Here is a 21,780-nt window from a genome sequence, read left to right on the forward strand (position 1 = left end):
GACAGATTTGTTAGACTGATGTTATTCACCAAGCAAAACTGAAGGAGTGATGAGGTTAAAAAAAAAAAAGAACGATTCTAGACACCTAGAGACACTTCGGTACTAAAAAGGGTGTGGTGTCAAACCCCCTATTTCTGGGGCTCTGACAACTTATTTTTGCTCCTGATGGTTCGGGCTGGCTCCAGTACCTTTGGCAGGTGCTACAGGAATGAAGGATCGCACAGACTTGCCCAGCCACCCTAGCACCCCATCAGACCGGAAGACGGACACTCAGGACAACATTCAAGCATCGGCGGCGCAGCAGCAGACTCCCAGCTTCGGGGTGAAGGGAGAGCGACCGACTCTGGAGGGGACCGGCCCTGGGATGAGCCACGGGTCGCGGTCGTCCAAGTACGTTTTGATGATTTAATTTTTTCATAGTACTTTAACAGACTTCCTCTTCCTACCCCACCTCTCAATTATATCTTCAGCTTCTTGCTTTTCTGTTCACGGAGTTGGTAAACAGATACTCAAACCCTCCGGGCTCCTGGCCGCAGGGGCCACATGGAGGGAAGGAGTTCGGCCTTCTGCCTGCAGGGGACTCAGCAAGGAGCCGCCTGTGCCCCCGAAACAGCCGGGCTCCTGCATGGCCGTCAGGAGTGGGGGTCAGGAGGGGGCATGGGGTCTTCTGAACTGCTGACCGAAGTGCAGCCACTTGGTACCATTGGTACCACTTGCTCCAGCCTCGCACGGCGGTGACCTGTGTCATGTACTAGCCGGGCTGGGGGCTTTCCCGCAGAGCAGCGCCCCCTGCCAGTCGCTGACTGCTTTCATTGGCTGCACAGGGCTCTCCCCGACCTCAGATTCTTGATGACTGAGCGCCAGGTCCAACCATCAGACTTCATCCTTGCGTTTCCCTGACTCCAAGCAGCCCTCTGTGAGATCATCGCAGTCGACAAACGTCAGCTTGACCCGAGGCTACTGAACCCCAGCCCTTCCCTCTTCCTCCTCAGATGAGTGCCTCCTGGGGCCCTGATGCTGCACCCCACGTCTGCGCAGGGATCCAGACGCTCCGCATCTGCGCAGGGATCAGGCTCCCCACATCTGCTCAGGGATCCGGACACCCCACGTCTGCGCAGGGACAAAGAAACGAGCCCCACCCAGTTCCAGAGGACACAACAGCTGCCTCCTATCCCAGGCTCAGCTGGAATCCTACAGCTCTCTCCAAAGTCACAGCATTTGAAAACATTTCCTACTGGAACATTCCTCAGTCCCGTGACTGAATTGCATTTATTTGGTGCCTACTATTCACCCCAATTCTACCAAGAGCAAAAGTGGAAGGAATTGGTCGGATACGCACTGGTCCTTGGGGTGCACACTGTTACAATGTGAAAAGTGAGACGCGGTGCAGGAGTGGATACCAGACGGCCCTGCAGTGGAAATGCAACACGGGGCTACAGCGGAGAACGGCGGCCACGCCCCCCGAGCGGCCACGGAGACGCATGTCAGTTCCCGGCTGCATCAGCAGTCCCCAAATGTCACAAGTGTCACAGCCTCGTGTGGGGCTTTACACATCCTGATGCCCGGGCTGCAGCTGGAATCCCTGGAGGCAGGACCCAGGCAGCGTGGATACGTTTAACCCCCCGGGCAACCCCACAGTGCGGCCAAGTCTGAGAACCAGCGGACTGGGTCGCTGCTTCCCTGATACGATGATTTTAAACTAATTTTACCCCTAGAGAGCTTGGCCCGGCGCCACGCCCACTGGCGGCTTTACTAAAGTACCAGGGATGCAGAGCCGTATTTTGTCATCTGAGAAATTGTTTCTATCTTAACTCAGATGTAATGCTGACCAGCACTATTTCAGACTTTAAAATTAGAAAACATATTTATGAACAGATAGATGTATGAATATGAGGAAAAAAATTCATAATAGCTACACCTTTCCAGAGTCCTATGTTGTCATTTTCAAACAGAGCCATTTACTTGCTTAGCGGGCTGGGGGGCGGGCATGCAGCACACCAATAGTGAAAGCGAGCCAACTCAGGGGGTGCACGTTGTGTAAACTGTTGGCTTCTCGTAAAAACATGTTTTCACGTGTCAAGAGCATCTAACACAGCCTCTGAAACAAACCATTTGTTAGTTTGAGAAGACGAATCCATACACTTACAGAACCACTCACGTGGCGAGCTAGTCGGTCACTAGCCATACCGTATAGAAATTACTAGAATTTCTAATAAAACATAGAACATGAAAATGGGATGTTAATATGGGCACTTATTTTAATTAAGCACATGTGTACATATACACTTGTCCGCACACGTATGAATTCAGACGCCTCATTGCAGACTGCTTAGAATTGTTTCACAGTAATGTAACACATTTAAATAGTGAAAACCTAATAATTCTCTCTTTCATTGTAACCATTACGTTTCGCATGGGTTTTATTCTAACCTTGAACTCACTGTAGGTACCTATAGGTTTAGTACATTGGAACGCACACCTACATCATTTGAATGATCCCCAGCAGTTCATCACAGGCACGAGCAGACAGTCGCTACATTGAGTGTGCCAGCTCCCATTTGTACTGCAAATGCTGCAGTAGTTCCTTAGTAAGCGCCCATTACCCAGGCTAATTCACGTCTAAATCCTGCCTTGGTAACACGGGCTTCCAGCTGCTCCCTGTTTCGTGCCTCCTGGGAACAAGAGAAGCACAGCATTTGCCATGCATCCGGGTTCCAATCCAGAGTAACGTGTACTGCTGTGAGACCGGTGTACAGTGTGTCCCGGTGTGGGTGTCCCCAGGTGAACGAGACCCCGAGGTGCGGGGCCACCTTCATATTCCAGCGACAGCTCAGGCAAGTGACCTCAGGCCTCTCACCTCCTGGCTGTGCGACATCAATCACGCCTCCGTGGCGCTGGGCCAGCTACTACCTTTACTCTATGGGAGGGCCCTTCCCCCGTTCCTGCCCGGTTTTGGTTTTGTGGGGCCAGAACGTGCCTCCTCCGTTCTTTTCCCCGGTCATTTTTACACCAGGTGTTGAGACAGACGCCTCCCAGGCTACATGTATGTGATAGGCACCCAGCTCTCGCCCTGTCCTCACGGTGCAGGCGGCACGACGCGGCGCCCGCCCGAGGCGCTGGAACGCTGAGCAGGCTCACGGAGGACAAGCCCATCTCATTTACTCTGCTCTGCAGTGGATGAATGGCCCTTTAGTGCAGATGCATTTGCTTGTAATGTATTTGTTGTTTAATCCACAGCTAAATGGGTTCCAGAAATAGCTCGTCTCCCTCACCAAAAGGAGACACAATATTTTTTCGTTCTTCTTTGTTGTCATCTGATACATGAAGGAAATCTTCATATATCAAGTGTATTGCACTTCTGTGGATCAATAAAACAATTAAAGATATCAAAGCATAATCACGCATGTTAAAAATACGGCTGAGTGTAGGATAACACATTTTCGGAGTTATAAAGAAATTAAAGGAGGCCATTGATCATTTACCTTCCCGAGAAGAGTTCAGACTTTACAAACATAACTACAGCGGCTACTATTTTAGTGATAATAATAACGATGGTGATGATGACGATGTAAATTCCATTTTATTAGCTGATGCGTTTAGTACGAGAGCCAATTGAATTAAAACTTAACAGTAGTTATAAAAGCTGTGAGGATTATAGTGCAATTCTCCTCCAGATAAACTCCAACACCATGTTGAAATTCACAGAGGCCGAGGGCGTCTTGCACTGATTGAGCCTTGTTGCATCTTGGAGGGGAAAGGCATTGCTGTGCATTTGCTTGTATCATCTCCGGTCTCCCTCCCACAGCTCCTGGCTTTTCTCTCCCACATGCTGGACTCTCTTGGTCACTTATCATCGTTGAACCTATGCAATGTCCTCTACATACAGCTGGCTTCTCAACAACTGCTTTTGTACCTCTTGCCAAATATCACTAGCAACTGATGAATGCATTGAAAAAGTCTGTTCAAGCATAAGAAGGGATAGAGTGTATTGTCTCCTAAGTGCCGCTATGTTCCTGGATTAAAATTCAGTGTATTTTTTTTTCCCTGGGCACAAATTTGCTCTTTACTGCACTATTTCTAGTAAATTACTCACTCAATTTTGTCATTCAAATTTTTAAGTGAAAAGAAAATGTCGAAGGCTCTTAGCAAAAGAAGGAAGATTAAGAGTGTCAGAATCATTCTGATTCAATGGCTTTAGCTCAGCAAATCTTTTTAAAACAGCTCAAATAGTATGAGCACGTTACAAATGAGCTTTAAACATCTTTAATCTAAATTGCTCTTAAGTTCTGAATACCTAGCGAACCACCATTTGCAGCCTGAGTACAAACATTCATGCCGGATTAATGCATAAAAATCTGGGGCAAATCCATGATTAATATTTTTCCGGGTTTGCAATATCCATCTCTGTTTAAGGAAGGGGCTTAATGAATACCACTACAATTATTTAAATACGAAATGGATTTCACTTTTACATCATCACTGTCATTTTCATCAGAATTGTCACCATCGCGTGCGCCTGCTATCCATTATTTCCATCACTCCCCGTGCTCGTTTCACAAAGGGAAAACACATCATTAAACTCAGCACATTTTTCACAACTGTAAGCAAGCACGTGAACTCTCTCTTCTGTGCCCGGAACTACCAGCACGAGAGGGCAGACTCCGGCGGGCAGAGCACAGGGTGGGCGCCTCAGTGCCATCTGCGTGAGTTGCAGATGCACGTACACTAATTGTCTGACAGCGGAAGCCTGCAAACCGAGGGGGGCTTTGCTCCCTCGGGGTGACCGTCACCCTTTCACTGTGCTTTATGCAAACTGCTGTGACAGTTTACAGGTCTAGTCTTGACAATTACATCCAGTTTTGTCTCTAGGGGAAAAACTACTAGAGCTTCAATGCACTATAATCATGCTACATGTCGTATAATGGTAAGATTCCGTTTTCTGGAAGAAATGTATCTCCGATCTACTCACAAACATAACAATCTTTATAATCATCACATATAGTTACATTATCAGCATATCATATATGTAAGTTTGACATGTACTTATATTTATATATTTATATGTTTGCCAACCAAATATTTTCAGTTTAATGAATATGTTTGAAGTGTACAATATAATATGGGTCAAAGTAAAAAACCACCACACCTCAGTTAATGACAGATTTTTTTTAATTAAGCAAATTGATTATAAATGTTAGAGGTAAGCGTAAATATATTTTAACATAACATTTCATTTGGACTCAGTGTTCATTTTTCTCAAATCATAAGAGATTTAGTGAAATGAAATATGAAATGGTAAACTTATCAGGAACATTTATGAGGACTACTTAATGAAGATGTTTAGCTTTTCTGTTTGAAGTCCCAAGTTAATGCTTATTATCCTCGGCCTGACAGTTTTATTTGAATAAGAATCACTTAGTGCTATCTTATTAATGTTTGGATAACCAATTACAATTTTATTTTGATAAGACTTGTCAACAACAAACAAAGCAATGGCTATTAATCTACGTTATTACAAAGAAGCAGATTAAAAAGAGTGTCGACTTTTGTTTTTCTTGCTAACTCGCTTTCTAATTAAGAAAGGAGGTTTCCCTTAGAGCTGCTGGACCCAATCAGAGGCCTCCAAGGCGCCCAGTCAACCACTCGGCCCGCGGGTGACCCTCGCGGGACAGGGTGAGCGGGTGCTCCTGCAGGTCCCGGGGACTTTCTAACGACCACCCAGAAAGGCAGCCCCTGTCGTGCAGTTAGTGGTCCTCTCTCTCAAAGGACTGCCCATCGGAACCTCTGCTCAGCAAACAACCCTCAGTGTTTACACAGCGGCACAATTTCAGGGGGAAAAAGAAGGCATGTTGGTTGGATCACGCTGCCTTGAAATACGCAAATGATCTACCCTCCAGCCTCGACGCCTCCAACAGGCGAACCCGGTCGGTGTCTCTCTCTGGGCATTCGGCTCCAGAGCCGAAACCTCAGAGCCGAGACTCATGCGTCACTTGGATACAACCCCCCCACCCCTCCATCTAAGCAGCTGCTGACCCCACAGCTCGGCCATTCCCTCCTCCATTCCATTGTCACCCACTGAGGGCTTCTGTGGACAGTTTGGAGGTGGCCAAAGAGGAATGGCTCTTTCCTCCTCTTCTTCCCCATCTCTGCCTCCCCCCTCTTCTTTCCTCCCTTCCCTTCTTCTCTCCCTCCTCCCTCCCTCCTTCCCCCTCCCTCCCTCCCTTCATTCCTTCCTTCCTTCCTTCCCTCCCCCCTCCCTCCCTCCCTCCCCTCTTCCTTCCTTCCTCTGGAAGATGAAAGTACAGGCATGACGGTGGGAGCCCACAGGACTCCGTGGGTTGGGGAGACCCGGGAACGGGAGACGAGTCACGGCTTGCTGCAGATATTTATCTGGGAGGAGTCAAGGCATCAACGGAAGTGGCGGCAAGCAGAAGCGGTGTGAGAGAAGCCAAGAAAGGAAAAATCCAATGAATCGTGCAACAGATTTCTGACTGGAGTCAAAACTGAGGCTAAAACTACAAAAATAATGAAAGAGGAGAGAAAGACCCTATCAGTGGAATGGGGGCTTACTGTTTCAAAGCAAGCTCTGGAACATCGGCTCTGTCGGCAGACTTATGAGTTGGGGGAAGTCGCTTCACCTTTCTGTGCCCAGGTTACACCCCATCCGTGAAACAGGGGTGTTACCAGGACCCACACCCCAGGGTCCCCTGGAAGCTGAAGTGAGAAACCAGTGCGCGAGCCAGAGCACTGACGGCACAAGGAAACCATGGGCTGCAGGGCCCCGGCCCCGGAGTGTGACTCCAGGTGTTTCTGACGGACGTGTCTGCTTCCACGCTGTGTCCAAGGCACCGTGTCTCTGCACAAGCACATCCAGTGAATATGCAATGGCTGTCTGGGATTTCACTTTTAGTAAGTACCTCTGGTGGGGGAGGGGGAGGAGAAGAGGTTCTTGTCATCTAGAGGATCCACTCACTTAAGTTTTGACCTTGGAATCCCTTCTGACTGTTGGAAATGCTGCATCTGGAAGTGGTTTGGGGCGACCAAGTTGCCTGGGGTTAATAGCACCTGCCGCAGGGAGGGTCGCCCGTGGCCTCCACGGAAGACAACGCCTGGACGTGGCATAGAGAAGAGCAATGAACTCGGGGGCATAGTTACCAACAGTCCCCTTCTCCTGGCGACTTTCATTTTCAGGTGACTTCCTTTCAAAGTTGGAAACGACCAATGCATGGTCCTGCCGGCCCACGGTCCCTTTCCCTTTCCCCAAAACACACAGGCCTGCTGCTGGGGTGGCTCATGGGGCGGCTCATGGGGCAGCTACGCTGGGCTAACTGGCCGGAGTGAGTTTGCCACCTAAAACCACAGTCCTCCACCGACACTACATCAGAAACTATTTTCCAGATTTTCAGTTCAAATACTCTTTACGTGAATAGTGTGCTCAGATTATGGGGGTTTTATGTCCTCTGAAGAATTCCCGCGCCCTCAGCTAGCCCGAGGTTGCAGCATGGGCCACGCTCAGAAACACGTGTGGTACAGACTGGCGCTGCCTCTTCCACCGGAGATACCGCCTACTCTGCAAAACGGAGGCAGACGGGAGGTTGACAGGGAAATAACTTGCTTTTCCTCAGAGAGTTTCAGAAACAAAGGGGCCACATTACTGTCTAAAAATGAGAAGATGAGCAGGGGAGGAACACAGTGCCAAGGACTCAGGGCCCAGGCAGAAACGGGGCCCGGGGCCCGAGCGAAGCGGCTGTCCTGGCCCGGCCTCACACCCGCCAGGGGCTCTGCGGGCCCCCACAGCCGCCCTGGTCTCTCCTGCTTCGTGTCTCTGAGAAGCAAGAAGCAAGAAGCGGGGCTCATCGCTCCGTCACCACCCGACGTCTCTGCTCTCTAACGGCACCTCTCCTTCAGCTGCCTCCACGCTGCCGGGTGGCCCTGGCCTCTCTGCGCCTCAGCCCCCAACCCGAGGTTCCTGCCTTGGGGGGCCGCCTCCACACCTCCCGAAGGGCCCGGCCCCAAGAGGGCTGCAGGGCTGCTCACTCAGAGGGGTCCGGCCTTATCCAAACACCCCAGCTCAGGGAGGCCTCGCCCCACCCAAAGTCACAGGTCAGCCCCACCCCCTGTGCCCTCCCCAGCGCCCACTCTCCCTTCCTGCTTGGTGTCTCTCCCTCGCACTCACCATGGGGACACCGTCTATTTAACTTAGTTTGTTCTCCTTATTTTCTTCCTCTCTTACTGGAGTGCAAGCTCCATAAATCAGAGACTTTTGTCAATTGCATTCATATCCGTATCTTTTTCAGGATGTAGAAAAACACCTGCAATGTAGTAGGTGCTTAAAAAACCATCCGTGGCGTCATGGCTGAACGAACCCGCCCCGCACTGTTGCGTGACGGTCAGAGCAGAGGTCAGAGCTACAACGCATCGCATTGCGAAACATGCAATTCAGTATTTTTAATTATTTTAACATTCTGTTGAAACAATAAAGTGTAGTTTAATTTACAATTAAACTAGTGGAGTCAACATAAACTAATTAAATAAAAATGAGTTATAAGAACTGCAAAATACTTGGTAACATTAGAGGTAATTAAAAAAAAAAGCTTCAGAAAACAAATGAAGGCTTAAACGTATACCAAACATATAAATACCGCAGGTTGGTGGGTTCAGCCTGGGCTGCGGCCTCTGGTCTGGTGCACGGAAGCCGGGTCTGGGGGGAGGCGAGCTGCTCGAGAGACCCACGGGTCTGGCAAGAGAGGAGCACTACACGGGGGTGGGGGAGAGGAGCACTACATGGGGGGAGGGAGAGGACACTACACGGGGGGAGGGAGAGGAGCACTGCACGGGGGAGAGAGAGGAGCACTGCACGGGGGGAACACTGCACGGGGGAGAGAGGAGCACTGCACGGGGGTGGGGAGAGGAGCACTGCACGGGGAGGGAGAGAGGAGCACTGCACGGGGAGGGAGAGGAGCACTGCACGGGGGGAGAGAGGAGCACTGTATGGGGGAGGGAGAGGAGCACTCCACGGGGGAGAGAGGAGCACTGCACGGGGAGGGAGAGGAGCACTGCACGGGGGGAGAGGAGCACTGCATGGGGGGAGCACTGCACGGGGGAGAGAGAGGAGCACTGCACGGGGAGAGAGAGGAGCACTACACGGGGGGAGAGAGAGGAGCACGACACGGGGAGAGAGAGGAGCACGACACGGGGAGAGAGAGAGGAGCACTGCACGGGGGGAGAGGAGCACTATACGGGGGAGGGAGAGGAGCAGTACACAGGGAGAGAGAGGAGACTACACGGGGAGAGAGAGGAGCACTGCACGGGGGGAGAGGAGCACTGCACGGGGGGAGAGAGGAGCACTGCACGGGGGGGAGAGGGGAGCACTGCACGGGGGGGGGAGAGGAGCACTGCACGGGGGCAGGGAGAGGAGCACTGCACGGGGAGGGAGAAAGCCCTGGGGAATCGGGCACTGCCCAGCGGACAGACGGACGCACTACCGGGAGGTGAGAGTTTCTGGCCTGTGCACTGGCACACACGCTGCCCAGGAAGAGCACAGGCCGCTACTTGCCAGGTCGGCCCTTGCAGGCCCGTGGGAGGGTTGGCCGCGCCCTGAGTGGGACGCGATGCAGTGAAACCGTGCCGCCACCCGGTCCCAGGAGAAACAGCCCGGTTTGGGCCTTGAGCTTCTCTCAGGGAGAGAACGAATACACAGATGAAAAGCAAAGCCCAAAACACAACCAAACAAGATGCACCCCACACAAACCAAGTCCGCACTCGCTCCTATCGGGGTCTGGTGGCTGCTGTTTAGCTCGAGGGAGGGGAGCCCGCGGCACAGACGCAGACAGGAGAGACAGGAGATGGGTCCGTCCCAGGTCCCTGGGCACTTGGACTGCCCCCAGAGGGGGTGGTTCCCAGCACAGCAGCCCGATTTCCGACCTGAGCCCGAAACCGCGGAGCTGAGCGCCCGCAGTGCAGACAGGCCGCCCGGCGGCGTGCAGAGGCCCAGCGGGCGCTGAACGGGACTAACGGCCCGTGTGAAGTGTCCACGGGCTCGGTCTGCGGAGGGGGGCAAAAACCGTTTCCACAAACGGTAAGATTCAGAGCACGTATACTGGGTGATTTCCTTTTCACAAAATAATTACAAAATAATTTCGGGGTTTTCTTTGCCCAAAATTACCTAAGCTAAAAATTACTTCACCCTGAAAATATAAACTTCTGGTCCTTTGGTAAATAAAATTGACAAAACTTATCAAAATAGAACTGTCAGCATACCATTCTAGTTCCTGTCGTTAAAACTGGTTTTAAGATAAAGGGGTCACTAAGACACCCAGTCCAGCAGAACTGAGGCCTGTCTGAGTGTGGTTGGTGGGGCAATAACATGGGTGTGATGACTTATAGTTTTAATATGGACATTTCGCCTAAAACATCACATGGTGTGCCTGAGTGTGATATCGTTATGTTACAGAATGGCATGCTTACGATTTTGCAATGAAAGAGTTTTGCAATAAACAGGGGTGCTGTTTGTGCCGGACCCTGTTCAATAACTGAGTTGTGTTTACAGATGAAGCCAGGCTCCTGCTTGTAACAGGTTAAAACCACTCCACTGAAACCCCGCACTGGTCGGAAACCAGCTCGTACAGACTCCATTCAACAAAGCACCGAGTGCCTGTACACGTGGAGGTAAGCTCTGTGCACTTGGGTATTTACCAGGAGGAATACTGGGAGACAGCAACATAACCTTTAGGGATGCTTTCTTCTTGCCAAGCACACATACACTCACTCGTTTCAACCCCTCAGCCAGCTGGGAAGGACGGCTGGGACGTCGCAGAGCAGCTGAGTGGGCCACCCAAGGCCCCACGGACGAGGGACGGTGGCTAGCCCCAAGTGCTGGATCCCACCAGCACTCCGCAACCACCCCGGTCTCCCAGGTAGCACCCAAGCACACAGCTTGCTCATCACCAACCATGGATTTGGATCGGGTGTCTACTCAGATGACGCAAACAGGAAGGACCAGGCAGGACGAGGGACAAGTCACAGCGGAGGCAAAGGTTGGGAAGAACATAAAACTGGCAAGTGGTGATTAGACAGATGTACTCAAGGCAAGACGGAGGCAGGTCGGCTGACTATTTTCACGGGAGCATTTCACTTCTCCTGGGAGGACAGCGTTGTCTCTTTAGTGTAAATTTGAAGGCTTATGTGAGCAATACCAAATAACATAGAAAAAGATGATGTTTGGGGGCTAAGCCATTATTAATCATGTGTCAACGTTGTCACGCAAACAGACCCTTTCACAAGGGAGTAAAATGACCTAGAAGGGGCAGTGTTACCACGCTCACCTGTCTCAGTGACTCATTTATACCGATTAGTTTCACTTTAACTGGAGCCAAATAAAACTAGCAGTCGCTGGGAATGAATGCACGGAAATGCCACTTTGCTCGGTGGCCACAGTCACCGGTTACCCTGAAAACACCCATGTATGTGAAGGGGCCCAAAGAGCTTGAACATATACCCGGGACACTCTCGTGTTCTCGCGCTCACTCCCCAACCCCCAGCCCTCCCCACCCCCGAAAGGCAGGGCACCGACATCTCGATGGGAAATGGGAGATGCTACACGGCCATGGCCCTGCATCCTCACGTGCCCGGTGAGCTTTTCAGAATTTGTGGAGGTGACGGCCTAGCCGCCCAGGCAGAGAGGAGAGGAAGGAAGAGCAGAGCTCGCAGCGGAGAGCGCAGCGCACAGTCAGAGCCCCGGGGGAGGTGCGCGGACCACCTGGGCAGTGCGGGCTCGTGGGAGGGGCGGGGGATTTGGAGTCAGAAGCCCAGGCACGAGTTCAGCACTGCCCATCAAGGCGCGGTAACTACTGGCAGTGACCTTGACGAAAAGAGCCACGCGGCCCCAAATGACCACGATAAAAAGAAGAGCGTTTCGGCGATAAGACACGAACGGTTGTATGAGTCACGCTCCCGGATGAGTCCACGTCATAAAACCCGCGACGCTGGCCATCCATCCTCCGGCCGAACCTCCGACTGCGTGGGACGCTCGGAACAAAACCACGCGATGGACGGCCTGCCAAGTCGGGGGCAAACCCCTTCGCTTGGTCTGTGAGGGCCTGTGTGGCTGCTCCGCAGCCCGGCCGCAGGCGGACACGCTCCGCCCCCACAGGGGAGCTCCGGGGTCGCTGGACCCCGCGGCGGAAGGGACTTGGCGCCTCCCACGTCCACCCCTCACCCCTGCTGCCGCCAAGCCCCCACCTCTCGGGACCCCCGTCTGCCACAAGCCCCCGACGAGTCCACAGAAAAATTACTTTCAGTTTTGGAACACCCAAAGCACGCTGCGCGTCTCCTAATGCCAGTCGTTTACAACGTGTCACGCTGCTTTGCAGCACAGTCGCCTGATGACAAGTCTCATCTTCCTCGTTGGATCGCGCACTCCGTGAAGTTTATTTGATTTTACTTCTTGCACAGAGTAGTTATTCAATATACACTGGCTGAAGACGTGTTACACATTTTAGAGCAGAGAGTATTTAATTCAGCTACATTAAATTTACTCCACTTGATTAAACACACACCTTTGCTGGACGCACAGTCTCCAGCCGCCGCGGACAGCTGCCCCTCAGTTGCCCACATCCCCGGTCACTGTCCAGGAGGTGGCTGGACAGGTTCCCACCGGACCCCTCCGTCCACCGTGCAGAGGCCGGACCCACACAGGCTGATGGAGTCCGGCCCACGCTCAGCGCCCGGCACGGCGCCCGCTCAGCCTCCCGCCTGAGAGGCCGACAGCATTTCCGCCGGTCGGCAGGGGACGGCCGGTCTCCAGACTCAGCCTGGCCTGCAGCTGCCACCCCGCCCTGGCCTCCTCCAGGCCGTCTGCCCGGGAACCCGTGGGGGGCACCTCCCCGAAGGACACGCTGCCCGTCTAGCATGTCCTGCCCCGCCCCTCCTGGGGCACGAGGTGTGTCGTGTCTCACCCCAGGTGCCAGGTCACAGGAGGGCCCGGGGCCTCCTCCGTCTCTGAACGGTGGCCCCTCACACTGTCCTCTCCCCAGAGCCGGCTGCGGGCAGAGGCCCCCCGCTGTCACTCGCTCCGCCTTCCTGGACCCCACGGGAAACGGCCGATCCTGCAGCACCCGGGCCCCCCATCTGCCTCCGGCATCCGCCTGGACCGAAGACTCTCACTTTGCGTTTCAGGTAAGTCTCTTCTTTTGATCACGCAGGCCCCAAACTGCATGCACCACCGCGCGTGACCACGTGACCGTGCCCTTCGCCATCACACGCTGGGAAACACAGCACACGCACACGCACACGCACACGCACACAACCGCCCAGGTAAGACGGGTGTCTCCGGACTGATTTCCTGCAGGTGTCGATGGCGGACAGACGCACAGTCACCGCCCTTGTACCCACGGTTTCACTGTCTGCAGTTTCAGTCACCTGCGGTCGACTGCAGTCAGGAAGTAGTAGATGGAAACTTCCGGCAACAATTCATTTGCTGGAGTTTTAAATTGTGCGTCCGTCTGAGTGACATGATGAAACCTTGCGTGGTCCGGCTCCACCCTTCCCGGATGGGAACGGTCACTCTGTCTGGGGTCTCCACACTGCACACACTCCCCACCCATTCGCCACTTAACAGTCATCTCTGTTATCCAATCGGCTGTCAAGGCGCCACAGCGCTCCTGTTCCAGTCACCCTTGGCTTCCTTCACGGTGTCCCCAGAGCGCAAGAGCAGTGGTGCTGGCACGTCACATATGCCACGGAGAAGCCACAAATTGTCTCCTTTAAGTGGAAAGGGGAGTGCAGGACAAAAAGATAGTTTCAGAGAGAAAGAGACCACGTACATATAGTTTTTAGTATAGTGTAGTGTTAGAATTACTCTATTTTATTGTTAGCTAGTGCCATCAACCCCTGACGGTGCCTGATTCACTAATCAGACGTTATCGCAGGCGTGGATGTCCCAGAAAGTCAACCCAGGGCGTCCAGGGTTCAGCTCCATCTGCGGTTCAGGCTCCCATTGGGGATTCTGGAATCTCTGCCATGCAGAAGCGGGACTGATGTACCTGAACATACACACGCGTATTCTAATGAAATTGCTGTCTGCTTTCTCTGTGTTATACACGTGATCTGCACTGATGAACACTATTTTTCCGGCGCTCCAGCATAGAGGGGAAAATCCGGCACGGGCCGGAGCGTGCTGGCCTGACGTGCTGGCCCGTTATGTACCAGTGGCCTGTGGGCTGTCCTCCCGCAAAGGGTCCTCTCTTCTGCCCGCCCAGCCCTCCAGCTCCACAGCCCAGGGCGTCGACGCTGCAGCCCCTCTGCGTCCGCGCCTCGTTGTCAGGGGATTTCCGTGCTGGCAAGGCTGTCCGTCCGCTGCCCACGCTGCCACACTCGGGGCCAGCTGTGCCCCTGCCAGCAGGTCCCCGACAGTCAGAGGGGAGGGCAGAGCACCCTGTGGGACTCTTTCAGCATATTCTCAGAGCTGGTGGGACTTAGACTTTCAAAGTGATGCAAAGTTAACTGAAATACGAGAATGTTCCCAGAACTTCAAAGATCTATTCGGAAGGAAGCACTGTTTGCTGAGAAGTGGTAACTAATTCTGACAAGTCACAACATTAAAACAATGCCAGGTGCTCTTTCTGCAGTGGATGGCACTACCTGGGACCTGTCTTCCGCCACTTCAAGATGTTGTCATTTCCTGTGCGGTGTCTGATGGTTCCTTTTATTAAAGAACTGTGAGAATTGTGGGAATAAACCCACTTTTTAAAAAACTGATGTTCAGTGAAATCAACCCAAAGTTCTTATCAAAAAAAGATAACACAATGTGCAAAACTGCCTTGATTTTTTTCCCTCCGAATTCTACATAGCACACATACATGTACTATACATACATATACCATGTATGTAGTCTGCATGCCACTCACACAGGGTTTAAGAAATATATAGCCATTAGCAAGTGAGAGTTGCATGCTGTTGTTTAGAATTTTCTATCAATTACATTAGATATTTTATCACTTCCTAAAAATTACTTCGAGAAGTTTCTCATCAATTTCCAGACAAGTTTTGGGAGCCTGCCTGCAGACAGTAATCGTCTGAAATCCTTAGATCGAACCATTTGGTTCCAGCAGCTTCTAACCCCGGCTGCGCATCAGATCCGCGGGGGGAGCTTTGAGAACTATTAAAGAGCAAGACTCTGACGCACGGCAGCCAATCAATAGATGGACATTGATTTCTCTGTTACTCATTTTAGCCTGTCTCCAGTCCCCAATTTCCCAAAGGCCTGCACAGCGTACCGACGTCTCACTAGCCCCTTCTTCGGGGTACCCCACAACTTCCCGCCCGTCACCACGCCGTCTAACCTCCTGCCCAATACGTGGTCAAGAGTATCAGTTCTACCCACGTGACATTTCTTACCTGTGCCCTCTCACTTGCGAGATGGTCTTGAACTGCCTTCCATCTTTAAACGCATAGTCATCTACCTGCAGCCTGATCACCCTCCCACAGTGCAGGTGTGACCCCGTCTCTCCCGATGTCACCTGCTCAGGGTCACGCTCCTCAGCTCCTCAAAGCCCCCCTACCATTAGGGGTTTCCTCGTCTCTGTGACTTAATCTCCATGTTCCCCTCGCTGAGACCCTCTATTTCAGCCAGATGGAACCCTTCCTGGAATAGGACAGAACGTTTGGAACATGACGTTCCCCGTCCTTTTCACGTCCTGTGTCACCTTCGTGTTCATGCTTCGTCTTTTCTCGTCCCCTGCTCTCTCCCGCAGAAATGTCCGTCTCTGTGTCAGCCACACCTTCCCCCAGCCCTTGTCACGTGCACATAAGAGGAATGCTTTAGTATCTACACGGGACCCCTGTCTAAGGGGTGGAAAACAAACAGGATCACTCTGTAATGTATTCCAGGGCTTGCATTTTTCCTTGGTTACGTCTGCATCTGTGGGCTCTCCTCATAAAATATATGACTCTTTAACACCCGGGGGGCAGTCACTATAGTATTCTTTAGATCCTGCTATAAATATTGTCGTCTTCACAAGCTAGTATTCCTCTCCATAACAGTTCATGGAGTAAGAGCAAGATGTAATTTCAAAACGCAAAGCCAGTGATACCTCAACACCTGAGGCCAACACAACCTGAAAACCACTGCTGTACATCAAACTGTGATTACACGTCTCGGTGACAAAGTGGCAGGAAGTGGGACACGGTGTGTGCCGCGGAAGTCATCCGCACTCTGCAGACGGAGTCCACGGTTCTGTGTTTTATTGTTGCTGGAAGCATGGACTCTAGCCAGAACCGAGGAAGAAATGACAATGTGACTACTTCACTTGAGATCCACCAGCCTTGACAGTGTATACACGGCTTCCTCGGAAAGAGGTGAAGACACCCCAGAACCGTGTTGGATTTCAGCCAGCACCGGAGGAGTGTTGAGCCGCCCCCACCCCCCAACTCCCCCCCGCCCCCGCCCCACGCTGGGAGAAGGCAGTTCAGAGGATGGAGCTGTCCGCCGCAGTGCGCATGCCTGCTGACGGGGGCGCGAGGCATGGTCGGGAGCGCAGGACCGTGATTTTAAAACCGGGCTTGTCCTGTCAGTCAAATCGGGGAGGGGCGGGCCTTGTGCAGCCAGGCCGGTCGGGGGTGCGGCGCGGCGGCCGCCCGCCAGGTCCATTACGGCGTCGGGGAGGACAGATGAAGACAGATCGGCCTCGTCGTGAACGGGAGCATCAGGAAAATGGAAACCTGGGGACGTGTTAGCGCGGCGGCCAATTACTTAAGTGTGGCTTTGGCCAGAGCTGCAAAATGTGTTTGTACGGAGCCTTTCTGTGGGTAAAGAAATGTTCTCATTAATGAGAAGGAACATAGAGGGCATTTTAGAAATAGCGCTTGCATCTCTATTTCCAGGGCAAAGCATCCCTCCCAGGAAAATTTGCATCCCGTAATTCTCTCCTCATCTAAAAAATTAGACACACGGGTGAAGTAATGTTTGGGAAGGCTGGCCGGCGATATTTCATCATTGTCCGTGTCACCGAACTGTCCGTTTTCCTGCCGTTTTCCTCAGCAAGATTGATTTCAGGTCTAGACGCCCCCCCCCCCCAACTCTGCTCTCTGGGCGTCGAGAGCTTCTTTGTCTAAAGGGAAAAATATCAAAAGCTCGGCAGCGCCGATGCTGGCATTTGTATCACAGAGCAGCCATGCAACCGGGAGGCGTCTCCTTTGCTTCAGACTCAGGTTCCAGAAGTCTCACGGAGACACAGCAAACATCAGAGTTGCTTTAAAAAAAAAGAAAAGAAAACGAAACAAAAAAACCCCCCAAAACCAACCAACCCAGACTCCTGGAGTCACAGCTGAATTGCCTGTAAACTGGGTTCCTACATTCCTCCAATAACAGAAGGAAACCGCAGGCGACATGCCTGTGACGAGACCACCAGGCCGCTGACACTGAAGTTCGAGGCCGTGCTGTTGTTAATGGTGATTAGCACACTCTGGAACAGCAAAAGATTATAAGGGACTCACACAATAAGATGTAAATTAAAACCAAAATAGAAGAAATACTGTCATAATTTCCCATCCACCTAAAGAGCTGTGTGTCAAAATACATATTGTGGAGAATTTGCACAAATTCTGGGATATGATCAATGTTGATTAACACCCCACCCTCAGGCTCGCCCAGCATTCCTCGCTGGGCTTGCCTCAAGGGCGTGTGCTTGGCACGAACTGAAACATCATCAACTTCCCTCCCTGTGCCCAGGAGACAGTCCTACTGAGTCCCTGACGGGTGGATCCTTTTAACATTCAGCAAAAGACGAATGCACATTTGGGTCTCTGTCTGATGTTCCTGGAGAGAAAACCACACCTCACCGTCAGACACGAAGATCGGTCTTAAATCTGGACCCGAGAACGTGACTCCCTCCGGCCAAGCACAAAATCCCAACTCCTGCAACCACTGATATTCAAATAACGCTTCATTTCTTTTGTAAATACCAGCCAGGGGACCCCAGGGCAGTCCGCAGAGACAATAGTACCAGTGTGGGTGTCTCCTGGAAGCGTGGCCGCCCTTCCCATCTAGGCTAAAAGGTATTCTAATATGAATGCCATTTGCGCTTCAGCGTCAGTGAGCTCAGCTGCAAATCCTTTATGAACAAGGCTCACAAAGGCTGGAAACTTCCAAAGAGGCCAAAAGCTGGTTCACGGGCTACTGCACGTGGCAATCACTTGACGGTAAATGATCTCGTTAAAATTGGCATTTGGTGAACAGCTCTCGGGCACACTTTGGGAGCCCTCTCCCTCCCTCACCCTCTCGCTGGCGAGGAAAGGTAAATAATACGCCGTGACAAGAGGTGGGCGATTATTTTGTCCATCAGATCATCGTTCTCGTGTGAGGCTCTCATCAAGCCTGTTATGAGAAACAGAGAAGAGATGGATGGTTCTGCCGTTGGTGACTTCTCGGCCATTAGCAAGGATCACGGTGATCGCACCCCCTGCCCCGTGCCCCCTCTGGGTGAGCCGACATGCCCGTGTGCAACAATCACGTGTTTATTCACTTAACGTTTAATGCCGACTGTCAGTCTCTACACACGTTGGGTGAGTCGGCGTCCTGCCGCCAAGGGAGTACCAGCCTCGCCGGGAAGATGAAAGTGATAAATATCGTGATGTGTTCATGGGGACAAGATAAAACACAGAGATAAAGGAGCAGAGAGGACGATGGGACTACATTTGTCTCGCCATTTGGCTGACGTGCCGCAGAGGTGGTAAAACTCCACACGTAGAGATAAAGATTGATGTGTGAATCGGTTGCGGTTATTCAAATGACCGAGGCAGTATTAAAGAATAAAATATGATCTATAATAATACATATGCGGTTAAAAGTCAAAGGGTCATAAACTACCATAACAACAAGTTCAGCCTCTTGGCAGAAAGATGCGTGTCTGAGGTTGGATCCCATAGAAGCTGATCTGGCGTAAGCGAAAGTGACTGATTAGCAAATGCTGTCCTAAGGGGGACGTGAATAGGAGTGGGGCAGGGGGACAGGGGAGGGCAGTCGGCCCGGCCAGGATGCGCCGTCAGGTGATGCCTGTGGAGGGGCACTTGGCTCATCCCCAGGGGACTCTGCAGACAGCGTCGGAGTTGCCCTGACTGAGGGAGCCACGGAGGGGTGGGGCCGGGGGTGGGAGGGGCCACAGCGAGCACCCCCTACCCCTTTTCACCGGTCAAAGACTCCCCCGGAGGGACACGAATCCCCAGGCTCAGCCGGGGGCTCGGCATCTACCTGCCCCAGTTTCTGAGCAGCGTAACCTCACCTGCGACAGGGTCCGTTCCAGGAGAATCCCTCTCAGGTCCACGTAATTGATACATAGGTACATACAGGACTTAGACAGGAGTCTCCAAGTCTCCGGTGGACATGCCACAACGCGAGGCCACGTTCAAGTTCTGACGAAGACACATACAATGTGGGCTTCAGAAGTTTTCTGACAACCAGAAACACTTCTCTGCGTGGGCAAGAGCGCCACGTCGCGCAGCCTAACAGGTGGCGTGGTGGGGGGGGCGTTACCTTCAGACCTCAGACGGCCGGCAGGGGCCTTGGACTGACTGCCCCCTCCGCCCGCCCCACCCGCGCTCACCAGCCGGGCCTCTAAGACCAACACCGAGAGGCCAATATCCGGCGGCCCAGCGCGATGACTCGTTCTGCTGTGAGGTCATTTCCAGACTTGCCCGACCCCCTAGCTCCTCGACGGCCCAGTGCTCTCATGCTTACAGAGGACAGTAGCCCATGCCCCCTCCTCCGAGCAGTCTGCGGGCGCACAAACACGGGGGTCTACGAAGACTCGGGCCCACCGGGTGCAACCGTCTAAGCAGAAAACCCCACAGAAAATACGCACGTGGGAGCAGAAACTGCAGAACCGTGGACTAATTTTCCCAGGCAGAGACACCGCTGTTCGCCCATGTCTGAGGGCTACAGCCAATTTTCGGTCTACAAGTAGCTAAACAGGATTCAGGGAAGGCCATGGGAGCGTTGGAAGCCTGCAGGAGCTGTGAAAGAATGTCACGGACAAAGGAAACACGGGAATAAGGGACGCCTTTTCCCCCCCATACATCATTATTCAGAGACGATTTCTCTTTGTTCTTCGAAATCGTCATCAGCCCTCCGGGGTATTGAGGAGAAAAGGCCTGATTGCGGAAAATCAGGCAGGTAGATTCTCGGCATTTCCTCCCTTTTCCTCTCTTCTCTGTACAGAGATTTTTATGGAAGTGCATGATACATAGGAAAGTCCACAGCTTGTAAGTACGTGACTCGGTTTCAGTAAGATGAAGACACCCGAATAAGAACCGCCCAGGAGACGGGTCTGTGTCTGCCCAGGACACAGCAAACTCACACGGCAGCTCCTGGCTAGTCACCGTCACAAGTCCTTGTGAGCGACTTGAAGAAACGGGCCATTTTTTTTTTTTTACTTTCCACAGTCCTTGAATATTTCATTTGCTGTGGAGATGGATGAAGTTCCTCATCCATTTAGTAATTCTTAATGCATGTTCAGTAGCAGGTGTGTAGTGCTGCGACTTAGGGTCCTAGTGGAAGACAGACGATGCAGAGGCGAATACACGAATAATTACATAAACTTTCATGAAGGAAATACAAATGATGCCACAGTCAAGGTTAACAGGCCCTGGCTGGCGTGGCTCAGTTGGTTGGAGCACCACCCCGCACACTGAAATGTGCAGGTGGGGGTGGGTTTGATTCCTGATCAAGGTGCATACCTAGGTCGCAGGTTCAATCCCCAGATGGGGCGCAGCAGGAGCCAACTCATCTACGTTTCTCTCTCACATTGATGTTTCTCTCTCATATTGATGTTTCTCTCTCTCTCTCCCTTCCTCTCTCAAAAATCAATATATATATTTTAAAAGGGAAAAAATAATAGGGTATCCTACCTACAGTGAATAGAGAAGTAAGACAGAGATAAATTATAGATGGAAACTTGCATAAAGAGGGCCCAGCTACGGGAGTAGAGAAGAAAAGAACCTTCCAAACAAAGGCGACAGACAGTGTGGACAAAGCCCCGAAGTCCAGTTTGTTCCACAGACTGAACACCAGAGGCTCCGACGGCAGTGACCACAGGCAGGAGCCGCGGAACAAAGCCAAAGGCAAGGTCGTGGCTTCGTGGGTCAAGGGTATGGTTTCAGTTGCTAAGTGCGACGTAGGGAAGTAGAGACTCTTTAGTAGGGAAGAGAACAGACCCAATGAATGTTTTACAAAGACGGCCCTGACCGCTGTATTAGCGGGTGGGAGGCCAGGGGCCCGTGAGCGGACTCTCGCGGTAACACAGACAGAAGCGGTGCTCCGGCGCTGACCCAACCACCAAGTGGATGGATTGCATGTGGGGCGTGGGGGGAGGCAGGACAAAAGAATCAATCAGGTTTCTTATCTCAGCAATCATGTAGAATGAGGTGTCATTACTCAGAGAAGATTCGTGAAGAAATAGGTTTCCACGGAGAAAAGCAACAGCTTAGTTTCGCGCATATTGAGCTGGAGGTGTCCGAGGAACATCCACGTGGAGGTGTCAAGGAAGTAATGTGGACAAATGAGAAAGGGGTGCGCAGGGGAGCTCCGACCTAGAGGTGTGCATCTGGGGGTTATTAGCATATAGATGGTTTGGAGGCCGTGGGACCGTGACGTAACCTCAATGGAGAGAACTCAGTGCCGAGCTGGGAGGAACCTCCGTGTCTAGACGTTGGTCTGCTCTGAGCCGGGAAAGACGTCCCCGCAGAAAGAACGCCAGAAGCGGGAGGAAAACCAGGCTCTCCGAAGAA

General features: G+C 52.1%; 1 protein-coding gene across 3 annotated transcripts in view; it reads right to left on the minus strand.

Moving 5' to 3' along the window:
* The window catches only part of PRKN (parkin RBR E3 ubiquitin protein ligase), an 831,387-nt gene that overhangs the window by 683,631 nt on the left and 125,976 nt on the right, over positions 1-21,780 (minus strand). The window contains exon 1 of one of the 3 annotated variants that reach the window (XM_045844066.1): positions 19,278-19,391. The exons of the other annotated variants lie outside the window; for them this stretch is intronic. Within the exon in view, the coding sequence (XP_045700022.1) occupies positions 19,278-19,332 (55 nt within the window). The 5' untranslated portion in view covers positions 19,333-19,391. Of the gene's footprint in view, positions 1-19,277; positions 19,392-21,780 lie in introns of those variants that run through there. 3 annotated transcript variants of the gene reach the window in all.

Source organism: Phyllostomus hastatus, unplaced genomic scaffold, assembly GCF_019186645.2.
Source record: "Phyllostomus hastatus isolate PE091 unplaced genomic scaffold, TTU_PhHast_1.1 phas_contig_40, whole genome shotgun sequence".
NCBI classification, from domain to species: Eukaryota; Metazoa; Chordata; class Mammalia; order Chiroptera; family Phyllostomidae; genus Phyllostomus; species Phyllostomus hastatus.